Raw genomic sequence first — 14,876 nt, forward strand, 5'->3', positions numbered from 1 at the left:
TATCTAAAAGAGAGGTGAAGGGTGGTCCTGAAAATTCTGTCGAATTTTAGATTGGTTATTTGATCTGGAAAGTTCCGTCCAATAGTGGATCTATATTTTCGGATAGCACTGACACCGTAAGAATTGTAATAATCCATTTACATATCCATATACAAGACTTATAACTAATTTAAAATATAAATAAAGATATTGATTCCCAAAACTATCATTCCCAATGAATTTTTTACAGTTTTTCCATGTTAATTTGAAATAGAATAACAAATAAAATTACGAATTATATGAACAGCCAGAAATTTTTTGTTAAACGTCAAGTACAGTCGGTGCAAAAAATTTCGGGCACCCTCCTATTAAAAACATAATATCATTAGACTGTAATGGCATATTACACTGTAATTTGCCCAATTTCACGCTCCAAAGTGACATGTTGACTGCATGGGGTTGGTCTTTTTGCCCGACGACCATCACATTGTATTCTTTTGATACCTGCGTATAGGCGACAACTTTTGCAATGGTAATGAGAAGTTGAGGACTGAACCGAGGAGGAGGATCACATTCTCTTCTTTGATTAAAGTGAATTCATTCTGAGCAGTGATTCTGGACGTACACTCATCTGGCGAGAGATTGAAATACGAAATGAACCCAGGAACAATGTCGAACATGATATTTTAGATTTAGGGTTCCTGTGTGGGGAGGCATAATGTTTCATGGACATACCAGTCTTTAAATTTTTGACTGTGATACACTCACCAGTCAACCTACAACTCTAGTCACAAAAACGATTCTATTCAAGGTATCACCTCACCTTCCTACCTAAAAAACCCGGGTTCGATTCCCGGCAGGAGCTCATGTGGTTCGAATTCCACGTTGATCAGTTGGTTCCGTGTCATATAGCCTTGCTGCTAAAAGGGACGTTAAACTCAAAATCAACTCAACCTATCAAGAAGATAGGCGAAACAAAATTCATTACTGCTACCAGCTAACAAATATTTATACTCCATTTCTCGTTCTCGTAAAATAATAATAATAATAATAATAATAATAATAACAATAATAATAATAATAATAATAATAATAATAATAATAATAATAATAATAATAATAATAATAATAATAATAATAATAATAATAAGAAGAAGAAGAAGAAGAAGAAGAAGAAGAAATAGACACTGTCTTCCTCAGAAACTTGTGACCTTGAGTCTACAGTGTAAAGCTCTCCCGACGACAACACACTGGACATTGTTTATAAAAAGACCGAAAAACATTTATCACTAACTTATTGTCTAGGGTTTGAACTGCAAGAAATGATCATATTTCTTAGCGACAATGTGAATACATAAGTGAAATGTTGTGTTTCTACACAATTTCCTTTTCTCGACTGACTGGATAATTTTAAGGGATAGGTGCTGACTGCCACGGGTGCTGACTGCCACAGCCAATTATCGGTGCTGACTGCCACGACTCTGGCTGATTGCAAATATGAAGGTGCTGACTGCCACGACGGCGTGCTGACTGCCACGAGCCTGGGAGAAACTGTATTTGGAAAGAGAGGAATTAATCCCTCATACTAAATTTATGATTATTAATTAATTTAGTAGAGAATAATTAGGGATTAATTTAGTAATCATCAAAGCAAATCTATGTGGCATCCTATAAGTTGCAAAGTTGCTCCCTAAGTGGAACGACATACGCTTGGATGTTTATAAAGGAATTGTCTTTTCTGTTATATGTACAATTTGCACATTTCATTGCTTATATTAATTGTTTTATTGCATTATTTAATGGATATGGGGGTCTGAAGCCAGCTGACAAGGGAAGTTTGGGAGAAGCACTCGCCTGCAGACAAATAAGCATGTCATTTGAAGGACCAATTCATGCTGATTACAATAGGTAATAAAACTCCTGTACGTTGAGAACTGTTCGAGATATTCAGCTTGGAAATTTATATGAGAAAATGAGTGGATGCACGTTTCAATGCGTTAAGTATTCTCTCCCATGGCGAAGCCTGATGGTTTGAAATTACTATTGCTTGATCACTGGGGTCCACTCAGACAAGTTGTCCATTACAAGTTGCATGACGGATGGCAAAGACCTAATGGTTGAGAAGATACTAAAGAATTGCAACCAATTTGTGCAACCATTTGATGTGTTTTGATTCCGATCAATCAAAGATTATGACAGATTTGTACATAATATGAAACTTCTTCATCTGGACGCTATAATGTACCAACGAAACAATCAAATAAAGTTCGTGTCCATACGAATCACTTCCGATCACCGCTATACATTGGATTGTTTCAGTTTGCGTTCTACAAGGCAGGATACGAACAAATTATAGGCCTATAACTATTGAATCACTTGTCGAATTTGCTTTTTGCTTTGGTTCTGCGAACTGTTCCCTTGACGGATGCAACGCAATTGCACATATAAAATGTTCATGGTGCAAGGGAGTCTTTTGCCTGCGTCATTTCTTCATAAAACAGAAGAACAACAGTGAAATTTTCATCTCTAACCTATGATTATTATGAACAATGTGATGACTAATTGTATCTAACAAACCCGTTAGTTATTGCGAAACACTTTTTTTCTATTACTTCCGATAGCTTTCAATTCGTATGTCAATATTCGTTACTAATTATGTTGTACTTAACGCGTATAAATGCGTATATCCTCATTTTTTCATATAAACTTCCAAGTTGAATATCTCGAACCGTTCTCAACCGTACAGGAATTTTATTAGCTTGTTGTAATCAGCATGAATTTAAATGGCATGCTTAGTACCTCTGCAGGCGAGTGCTTTATCCTGAACTTCCCTTGTGAGGGACAGCCAGCAGTGCTTTTTTGATGGAACTTTCAAAAGCTGCTCGAAACAATTTGCGCAGCTGTACACAGTTCATGATGACATAGGGAGAATACATAAATCGTACCAATTTTGTACGCACCGCTCCCTTACAAAACTGAAGTACACTCATGTCCAAAATTATTGTCGCATATCTATAACTGTCTTCTTGTAAGAATATAATTTGATAATTTTGCAGAGTACTTTTAATACTGATATGTGTATAATCAGGAAATGTATATACATTTGTGGTAAATTTCATAGGGAAAGAATTATAAATGCGAAAATCATAATGAGTAAAATAAAATGTAACTAATGGACAAGAAAAATTTATTTTCGTTTTATTGTTCTTATTTACTGCTCTTTTGACATGAAATTTACCACATACTTGTCTTTGCCGATTATACACATACTAACATTATAAGAAATACCGGGCGAATTCGTTATCAAATTATATTACTAGAACAACATATTTATAGTCAAGCGACAATAATTTTGGACATGAGTGTACATACAGAGACCTGTTTACCTTTGCTAGGTGTTGGTCTGACCAACACGATCCTAAAGTTCATCTAGTTTCTTTCATGTTTCTTGGCGTCCGGTAATGTTATGTCTAGCAACTTTCTCTCAGGCTCGTGGCAGTCAGCACCTTGATATTGGCAATCAGTGCCAGTCGTGGCAATCAGCACCAATAATTGGCTGTGGCAGTCAGCACCCGTGGCAGTCAGCACCCCACCATTTTAAGTAACTTCTATTGTTGTAAAGAAAATAAAACGTATATCTGTAGAGGGAATCGATCTGAGGACCCCGTGAACTTAAGCCCACGGTGTTACCGATTACACCATCAAGGCCTGCTTGCAAGGAAAGCGCTACATTGAGTGGTTTATCGAAAGTGTCCAAGCACTTTACATTGCATTGTTTTTCTTTCTTTCTTTTTTTTTTGGTTTCCTTGTTTTTATTGCGTTCACTCTTCGTGTTTTTCGTACAATGCACGAAAAAGGAAATCCAATTTTCGCCACGATGCCCAGGAATACTGTTTTAACTGATCAGCAAATAGAAAGCTACGGGCGGAATGATATAGGGTAATGTGTAGTATTTTATTTTCATAGCAGCGAGTTCCAATATAATATCCCACGGAAAACATGCATTTTTTTTGTTTGACAGACAACACTTTGAGTTATAGTTCTCCTATTTGAGCTTTCGTCCGTTTTTTGTTTTGTTGACTGGGACTTCATGCACCATCCAACAGAGGAGAAGCAGTGAACATAAGAGAAATTTTATTTCCTTTACCTCCAAAAGGACAAGACTTTCCATTTGTTTACCTTGATTTTTCTACTATTCTAATAATAATAGTACGTTAACCCAATTTGCTAAGTGTTTCGAAAGAAAACGACAATTACTACATATTAAAATACTTTTTAGGAATCATTTATTCAACAATCAAATTTTAAGACATGAAAATATATAGTACATATTAAAGGAATCTTACTTGCATTTTTGTTATGCGCTCAAATTGAAAGTTGAATTAATGTGCCACAATAATCTACTTTAGCACATAGCATTGAATTATGTACTGTGACCTTAGACTTGATACCTTGTGTAGTGATTTTTGCAGTGAAGTCACTTTTAGTAAATAATTTCAATTTCGTTGAATAATTATAGCTCTTAAATTGAATATGCAATTTTATTAATAAATTGTTTCTATAACCTCCATAAACTGCTATAGCATTAAAAGTTAAGACAAATTTCAATGTAGTAAATTTAGTATAAATATGATTTGAATACATTCGCACTCTTAAGATTTTCTCTGGGCCTACCACAGATGTTGAGTAATATATAATATGACATATTTGAATGTTAAAATCTAATTAGGCCCTTTTTATTGTCCTCTAATTTTAATCATATTTCAAAATATATAAATTCTATTTTTTTTAGGTATGCTGGTAGATATGATTGTACTTCATACTATGAAATAAATGTTCAACTTTTGAACAAAGATAAAAAAGTGGTGGCAAAATTTGAAGACAAGCAAACAATGAATGAGTCTGAGCTGAGAAAATGGAAAAAGGTACGTCAGCTAACAAATGCTTAACACTCTATATTTATATGAGAGGTGCTTCAATGATAGAATAATCATCTATTAACCACAAGATCGTTAGTTCCAATCCGAGGTTATACCATTTGGTAGTAGACAAAGAAGTATGGTGTGCTAGTACTTCTTACGATTTTTTTTATATTTTCTCTCAATTTAACATGATTTTGCTCAGCGTGCAGGCGTAAGTATTGATGGTTATTTAAAGATGTACGAATTTTATGTGTGTTAGTAGTATAAGCAGCATGTTTCCAGTCATCCGAAAGCTGGTTGCTGAAAAGAGATGTCAAATATTTGAAAATAAACAATAGGTATCCACTTACTATCCAAGTTTACTTATTATGTTCCTTCTATTTTTAGAAAAAGAACTACAGCATTAGGTAAGATTTTATATATTTACGCCCTTTTTAAATACATCATTAAGTATGAAATGATTTTTTTGCGGCCCGCAGTATTGTACACTGATGACTATTTTGTACCATTTGAGATACTGAGTTTGACATACCTGATTTAGAATGTATCCATGTGAAAGTTTGATGCTGATTCCAGGAAATGAACACAAGCTAAAAATTCATTTTACAACAAAACAATGCTTTCTTGGGAGTTTGTGTTCGTTGTGTTTTATTTATCAGAATCATGTTAGTGAGCCTATAATATTGTAATGTTAGTACGTCCGTCCGTTATTCCGCACGATAACTCTGGAAGGAAAGTGAATGTTTGAATAAACAGCTAGAGCTGTTATCTCGGCCGACTTCGTTAATGGTGTCTATTCGTTAAGATCGTCACGGCTAACGGTGACTACCCATGTTACTTATCTCATACAAGAAAATATGTGCTAGGATTAAACATTTTTTAAGGTTAAAAGATAAAATTGGTTTTAAGGTTGACAGATTTTTGGTTGCACCTAAAGAAATATATTGATGAGGTAGAAACCTCACATACTACAGGTATGAGATAGTATACAGGGTGTCTCAAAAGTCCCCTGACATAGGGTAACTCTCTTATTATCAGAGTTACAACAAAGCGAAACAGGAAAACTGTCTCCAAGTATGATGTTTTCAAACTAAAGTAAAGGATTTTTTTTTAAAATCGGACGAGCCCACAGTGGTCGGAAACTGGGAAAAAGCGGTCAAAAACGATTTTGTCAACTTCGCCGCCTATGAAATTAGTATTGATATTTGATTATAAGTACCTCACCTGCTTCCAAAGTCGGAGTTTCAGGATATAGGAATATTTTCGCTACCCATAAAATGCATGTAAACATGAACAAATAAAAGAGCCGAAACATCAGTAAAAAATGAACCAAACAATATGATATGTTTTAATCATTTATATCATTTCTGAGGTAGATGAATGTGGTTGGATAGTACATTGGACTCAAATACTGTGTTTAGTGAAGATTTTTATTTATTATCCATTGTCATATCATTTATATGGTAGCTTTATTAGTGTTGCTGAAAAGCTACATATTCGCTGATGTTAGTAGATCTGGAGTTTAAGCTTATCCTTGCTTATCTGCAAAATAAGGTTTATTGAGTTGACCGTGAGTAGTACAAAGGTTGAGCATTGGATGTATCTGCAACCAAGTGCAGCTGATGGACTCAGCCCCATCTAATTGGAAATGCGTGATGAATAATGTTGTTGTGATCGCAATCGATATCCTCTATCTGAGCCTTACAAAGGGAAAAGGCATATTGTCTTGTACGTGATTTGGATTGCCCTTCGTCCCTGAATCAAAGTTGTAGGGAAAGACTCATACATAGTGCAGTGATAAACTATCAGTCATATGGAGCTGTTGTATATTACACGTCAGTGCAGTAGTAGATATATAAGAAGATTCCATACTGAATCTTTTAATCTTACCAAAACAACGTAATCTTGAACTAAATTACATTGCAGTAAGTATTAGTGTTTCTTCGAAGATGGTGAGAGTGCAAAACCACGAACTTTAATTTTTTATCCTAAGGCCAAAAACACATTTGTTTTACACCTTATTTTTATTAGCTGCACATACAATTAGAAGGAGAGCACATTGAACCTGTAACCGCTTCTTGGATGCATATTAACATCTGTCATAACTTCGTAGCGATGTCCAACTCACATAAGGCGTCAACATGTTATGTTTTCAATTTATAAATTACTAGCAGCGTTCACCCCGCTTCGCTGCGGTCACCCCGGAACGCAATAAACTTTGTTACTTAGATAATTTTTACTTTTTCGCTTTCAAGTGATATGATAAAAACCATAGAAGATTGCAGTAAATGTTAACATTATAGCGCCTGTCATTTATGTTAACCCGCCCCGCTTCGCTGCGGTCACCCCAACCCGCCCCGCTTCGCTGCGGTCATCCCGGAACGCAATAAACTTTGTTACTTAGATAATTTTTACTTTTTCGCTTTCAAGTGATTTATAGCGCCTGTCAGTTATGTTAACCCGCCGAGTCACAGGGTCATGCGGGTTGCATATAAATACGTTTATTTTTATACCTATGATGAACTAATAACAAAGGATTTGTACGTATGGACACCTGAATGGTCAATTATCTCAAGACACTGGTAATTGAAAATTAAAGTGATATGATAAAAACCATCTAGGGTCCACATCCTAACAACCCCCCAAAAATGAAAGAAATCGGTTCAGCCGTATTAGCGTGATGAGCGGACAAAGGATTTTTTGTACGTATTTACACCTGATTGGTCAATTATCTCAAGACACTGGTAATTGAAAATTAAAGTGATATGATAAAAACCATCTAGGGTCCAAATCCTAACAACCCCCCAAAAATGAAAGAAATCGGTTCAGCCGTATTAGCGTGATGAGCGGACAAAGGATTTTGTGCGTTCTCTTTTATATATATAGATATGTAAAAGGCAGTAACTTCATTCACTTATGTAGTTGGTCCAGGTACTGTACATGGCAACATTGCATTTTCATTTAACATTGGGCGTATAAAGAGTTTACAGCCCAAACGACTCGACCGATTTACAAAATTCCTTCTTGAAAATATCATGTTTGGAGACGGTTTCCCCTCTTCCATTTTGTTGTAAAGCCTAGAGTATTATTGTTGTTTGTTTACATTATCGCCAAACAGATGTGCTTCCCATAAGTTGACAGTTTTTTTTTTTTTTTTGCTTAAATCTCAAATATAGTCGGTGGATAAGAGGGTATATACCTCCGTACTTGGGGTATGAGAAAGTATATAGAACCTAGAGAATTGTTGTTTGGTATCAGCTTAACCTCAAACATGATTTTTTTTTTTGTTAAACCTCAAAAAAATTATATGTCAGGTTAAAATCTCACACACTTGGGGTGTGAGAGGGTATATAATACAAATCGCTTCAACTATCAGGATAAGTTAATTCACAAATATAGGTTTTGTGTGATTCTCTTTACTGACTTTGCCAGAGATTATTTTGTTCCGTGATTGGTTTGCAGGGATGTTTAGGAACTGTCATTCATCTGAAACGTTCTGGATTACTGTCAAAGGGTGTGCTACTCCTGTACGATAATGCTCGGCCACACACCGCGACTGTCATTCAACAACTCTTGCGACAGTTTCAGTGGGAATATGTATAACATTCACCATACAGTTTTGATCTACCGTCCAGTGATCATAATCTTTTTCCTCCCTTGAAATAACCTCTTGAAGTCACAGATTCCAAACTGACGAAGTTGTCGAAACAGTGGTGCAACGCTGGCTTCACAGTCAAGACCTCACATTTTACGAAACTGGCATCGAGAAGCTCGTCTCATGGTTAAACAAGTGACCCAATCATCTTGGCGACTATGTTGAAGAATAGGGATGCGCACGAGATAAGAAAATGAAATGAAATCTTTAAGTTTTACGTCCCACGGTTATGCCGGTTAGGCTAAAGGAGACGGTGATGATGAGAGATGAGTGAAATGGTGGAATGAAGAAAGTGGGAAGAAACGGGAGAACCCCGAGAAAACCCACGAGCACGGTGTTTGCCCACCACAAAGGTCACTTGGCGGGGACTGGGATCGAACCCGGGACCCCAAGCACCAGAGGAGAACGCTCTACCACTGAGCCCCCGCGCCCCCGCACGAGATAAGATTTGTGGCTGTCTCGTTTCGAAAATGTGCTGTAAAAGTGATGTATCGACTCGAAAAATGTATATGTCTCTATTGGAAGAGCCGTATCTCGACACGAATTTTATCAGGAAAATCCTGTCTCGACTCGTCTCGTGCGCATCCCTATTGAAGAATAAAGTATTGACTGTAGCACACAATGCGCCTTGGTTTATGTATAACATAAAGTATGATTCATACTAAATATGCCTTGTAAGCTTATTTTCGGGACGCTTCTCGTATTTAACTTAGTGGCAGAAAAGTATTGGATTCAGAAGAACTAATCCTTCTTTAGAAAGAATTCAAAAATAATATTCAATGAAATGAATTGATGTGCAATCACTACTCTCAAATGTAACGTACAGGAAATAAAGCAAATACATTGATAATAATAAAAGAAATTCACTTAAATATGTGAAATGTAAAATAATAATTTATTGGTACGAGACATATCATACACTGTTACACATAAAGTAGTTACTGAGATATAATGAATTAAAATATATCATCTGAAGATGACTTGTTACAATTTGCCTTCGAACGATAACATACACATAAATTCTATTTATTTATTTATTTATTTATTTAAAGTGCTCATTTATCAACACCTTCTGGACAAACAAGGCCATTTTGTGCTTAAAACATCATCTATATGAGCAGGCCAGTAATCAGCCCAAAAATGTAGGGGGGCGGTAGAATTTAGGGGTGTCGATCCAACCATATTATAGTTCATTTGCAAGCCTACCGTGAAAATTTTGGAGGGAGCAGTAAAAATTTAGAGGGACCCGGTCCCCTAGAGCCCTCTTGGATACGGGCCTGCATATGAGACAAAGAATATTAACGACAAAGGGAAGAAAATCAAGTATCAAAAGCTCTATTTGAAGAATGATATCCCAGCCTCTGGCTAATCCTCCTCTTTCCCCAGAAAAAAACAGTCAGGATGTCCGACTAGATTCTAATCGAATACCTTCCTGTTTGTATCTTGTTTGTGTTGTGTTTGTTTGTATATATATATATATATATATATATTAATTTCATACGTCTGTTTTTGCATCTGCACTATGGTTAAAATATTTTTCTTTCATAATATAATTAATACATAATAAATGTAAATTTTTTTTAATGAATTAATTTGTTTTTTATCGTAATTTCAGGTGACTCATGTCTTCTCAGACTATGGACCAGGAGTTCGCTATGTGCAATTCGGACATGGCGGGAAGGATTGTAAATTTTGGGCTGGACATTACGGCAGCAAAATGTCAGGAGCTTGTGTGAGGATTTTGTGATGGTTAGTACATTGTTCATGATATCAATACTACACATCAACGGCTTAGTGTCATTAGTTTTTCAGAATCGCGAAAAGAAATGTTATTTTCGTATTTGATTTTAGTTTGCGATAATCCAAAATACTTTTTATTTTATCAACCATGTTTTACAAGGAAGTTTGACTTATAATCATTTCACAGAAAGAAACATTCGACCTCTAATATGTCAGAAATGTTCATATCTTAAAAAAATGTTGTAGATACATTCCTTTGATATTAAGCTGTTGGCATGTCATGTATTTGTGTGAGGCTTTTTATTTATTTAATAGTTGTTAATACAATAAATACATTTTGACAATAGAATATGCTATTTAAAGATAATACACTATATAGCAGCAATATGGCTTGAGCAGTAATACATGAGTGTCACCGGTCATTACTCACAGAGAATAATTTCTTGTTAGCTTAATCAGAAATCAGAACAATAATTTCCGAAATTAACGACCATGTGCAGCCTTGTCTAACTTTTTTTTTCTTTCAAGTTCACTTCTAAGCTATTGATCATCAAAAGTCTCTCCAAAATTTATTCAATGATTCTAGGTTGTTAAATACAATATAGTTTGCTACATTGTCAGTTTCTTTTTTTAAAAAAAAATAATAATAATAATATCTTCATTACGTGCCAGCCCTGTATCTACTTTGAAAACGTATACTCATCACACAATATCTGGTGCCCAAGTGAAACAGCATCCCTCTGTCCAATGAAGTCGACAGCATGGATACATGGAGTGGCTGATCTAGCTCAGGCCGGCTCTAGGCACCCCCAGTTCAGAGTGACAAAAGTAATTTAAGCTATCATTTATATATTTTTGAAAGTTTACCTATCATAGTCTAGGTTCTGGTTGCCTTATCCTCCAGTTTTTACCTTCTACATTCATCACTGGACACATGTGATACAACTAAGTCGTAGATTTATTCATAGTGAGTGTGTAATACACTACTTTTGTGTTTAGTGGCAAGGGGGTAAGTTAACAATATACAGGGCCTCAGAATATATTAGAATGAAATTCTCTTACCACATTCCTAACAAATTGGGATTTTACTATCCAGCTAAGTGTAACAAGTCCCCTGAGTAGAGGTTACATTTTAAACCACGACATAGACATGGAATGACCAGGAATCAGTGTCCTATATGAGGTTTGTTGTTACTATTTTCCTCGCCGGTTAATAGTCTGTACTGACTTATATATCGAAGCACTCAACAAGAGCAAGCAAAAATACTGTTCTTACTAATATTCTTTTTAAAAAGTTATGTTATTTAAACCACCATAGACTTAACAATTTCTATTATTATTATTATTATTATTATTATTATTATTATTATTATTATTATTATTATTATTATTATTATTATTATTATTATTATTATTGTTATTATTTAGTGTTGCTGCCGGTAATATCGATTGCATAAACGCAAACAAACTTGATATACATACGATTTAATACTATACTTCTATAAAGCAAAATTAGTGTAAACGCATTCCGATGTGTATATTTCATTGCAGCTTTTAATTAATTAATTCTGAGTTCACATGTACTAGTACATTTCTTATTTCTCTGTTCAGCCATGTTAATCTTAGTAAACATGAAGTCCTAAAACTTTAATGTGTATCAAAAGAATATGAACAACTCCGCTTAACGCGGTAATTACAGTCGCTATATTGGTAAAATAAATTTCCTATCTTCTATTATTTGGTTTTGAATTACTGTAACATTATTTCATTTGTATCTAGGCTTTTTATCAGGAACATAGTTGCACATTAATCTCAGCCCTATATGTTTACTGACTGATGTAACTAAATTAACTTGAGTAATACCCGGTGGATTCGAGGAACGAACTAGTACCTCTGATCACAAACTTCCAGAGCTACTTAACTCGTATATCATTGCTAACATTTACAAAATTAGTTCCTTCTCTCGTATAGCTTTAATTACTGTTATTATTTTAAATTTTCCTAGATTTTTAGGTATGAATGGAATATTTTCTAAAAATATCTGGATAATACTGACAATCTGCTAATTAAATATGCAGGTAGCAATTAATGAGTATAAAATATATTAAACCTACTGCAATATTCCACGACAAACCTTTTCCACGAATAGGTTTTCATCAGTGACAGAGATTTTCTGATTGCCCTATCAAGAATTTTCTTCGGCTCTAACGCAGCAAAAATTTATCTCAGGTTTACACTAAGTGCGTTTGCACACGGCAACGATAATATCGGTGGAAGCCCCGATAATATCGGTGTCGGTGTCGGCGTACTTTGCACACGTCGCCGACAATATCGGTGGAAGCCCCGACAATATCGTTGCCGGTGATGAGCGAAGTAAGCGACACACACAAAAAAAATCTTCTCCATATATGATAGCAAATAAAAAAATAATAATTGGGAAAATTATTTTTTAAAACAAGGACTACAAAAACTGTTCTGAAGAGGTGTGGAGGACGGTACAAAACTTAGAAAAAATAGCCCTATGCCTAAACATGTTTAGATTTAACAGTGCCGTTTTAAATAGATGCTGTAAACATATTATTTTCGTTTCGATGAGAATTGATGCTGCTATACATTGCAAACTATATTAGTTTTAATTTTTGTTGGAACACTGTTACATATTGTATGTATATTATTTTGTTTTCCATGCAATTAACATTAATGTCATAGTAGATTAAATGATAAGATTCGAATTAGTAATTCTGTTTTACATTGCTCCATACATACACTGGCGCAAATCTCAGGGGGATGAAGGGGACATGTCCCCTCCAATATTGGAACTGGGGAGATTGCTCCCCCAATAATCCGATTTGATATGTGTTTTTTAGGAGAGAAATGTAATTGTGTCCGATCGCCAGAAAGGAAAGTGAGATGAAATTAATGTCCACTCAGAATAAGCCTCAAATCTGCCCGCCTTCCAATGTTGAAGACAACTGTGCTCACCTGATCCTCCACAGCATTGTTTCTCGACTACAGAAATAGTTTGAACATCGCTATATATATAATATGGAAACGATCTTACCCCCCCCCCCAATGTTGAAGACAGATTTGCGCTGTTGCATACATACCTGTCGTTTCTCGTTTCTTTTTGTCCATGAACTCAAAATCCTGGGCAAGGCTTGCATAAACTTTTCGCCATGCTTTTTGCTTTTCAATTCTGTCCTTGAAAGAAAATGAAATGAAATCTTTAAGTTTAACGTCCTACGGTTATGCCGGTTAGACTAAAGGAGACGGTGATGATGAGAGATGAGTGAAATGGTGGAATGAAGAAAGTGGGAGGAAACGGGAGAACCCCGAGAAAACCCACGAGCACGGTGTTTGTCCACCACAAAGTTCACTTGGCGGGTGCTGGGATCGAACCCGGGACCCCAAGCACCAGTGTCCTTCAAAGAGTCTGTTATCCCATATGCAAGGTCTACATTCCATAAGTTCAATAAGGGTTAAAATATCGAATGGAAAAATTCCTGCTATCTCTAAAAATCTAAGCAAAACTAGAAAGATACGAATGCAATAATACACAACCTTTCAATTCAGTCACTGTAGCTAAACTGCAGAACTCTATCAGGGGGTCGATCCCGGTACAAAGGGGAGAGGGAAAACTTGGATACATAGCTTTGGTCTTTGTTTTCAATTGCCATTTCACAAATTATTTTTAAAAAGGGAGGATTTGGGATAGTTATGGAAATGAGAGAAAAAATCTGCAACAAGTGAAGCATGAAGTCACATCCCTATTGTTGAGATCACAATCAACAAAATACCAAATGAGTAACTTGTCCTTGGAGCTTTGGAAAGGGTGTTTGATTGTGCTGGTTTCGTTTCAAAATAATAATAATTCTACTTTGACTTGTCAACAAATATTCTATTCAATCATTGCTTATTGAGTGGAACTGGGAAAAGTGATCTGCACACAATTCTGATGAAAATAAAAGAAATAATCAGGATTTTTTCCATATGCTTATGTTCACAGTGTATCAAACTTTCAAAATTACGCTTAAATTAATTTCCAGAATGTATTAAAATTTAAAAGCATTAATAGATTAAAAAATATACCATCAAAGAGTGTGTGTGTGTGTGAGAGAGAGAAAGAACAAAAATAAAAAAGGAGTGGAAAATAATCAAGAAATCGGTTATCTAAATTTCCTATATTCTATTTGGTAATAGCTATTTAGAAGGAAACCAGTACTCTTCAGACTTCCCATATTTTATATTTATTTAATAAAGGGAATTAGCTACTCCAAAACAGAGACTGTAAAAAAATAATAAGCTGTTCCGAAGTTGTTTATAGGACAAGATAATAATAATAATATTATACAATTGTAATAGAAAAAAATGGAAACAACAAAATTCCAAAGACAAGAAACGAAACAAAAATACACAGCGCCTTGTCGCTCACTCTCTTCATCTAACCCGCTGGCCGGCCGACATTATCGGTGGCGTGTGCATCCAATCATAAGAAAACATTGCCCCCGACAAAATCGGTGTCGGCGATACCGCCGACAGTATCGGGGGCTTGGCCGACAGCATCTGCGTGTCGGAGGATC

At 35.4% G+C, this 14,876-nt stretch overlaps 1 protein-coding gene across 1 annotated transcript in view; it reads left to right on the top strand.

The window, feature by feature from the left end:
- The window catches only part of LOC145676514 (F-box only protein 6-like), a gene marked incomplete at its 5' end in the record, with an annotated part of 71,429 nt that overhangs the window by 18,026 nt on the left and 38,527 nt on the right, over positions 1–14,876 (top strand). Inside the window, 2 exons of the mRNA XM_081747336.1 lie at positions 4,772–4,904; positions 10,172–10,305. Of these exons, the coding sequence (XP_081603462.1) occupies positions 4,772–4,904; positions 10,172–10,303 (265 nt within the window). The remainder of the gene's footprint in view (positions 1–4,771; positions 4,905–10,171; positions 10,306–14,876) is intronic.

The sequence above is a fragment of the Thermobia domestica genome, unplaced genomic scaffold, assembly GCF_964235325.1.
Source record: "Thermobia domestica unplaced genomic scaffold, izTheDome1.hap1.1 HAP1_SCAFFOLD_189, whole genome shotgun sequence".
Classification (NCBI taxonomy): Eukaryota; Metazoa; Arthropoda; class Insecta; order Zygentoma; family Lepismatidae; genus Thermobia; species Thermobia domestica.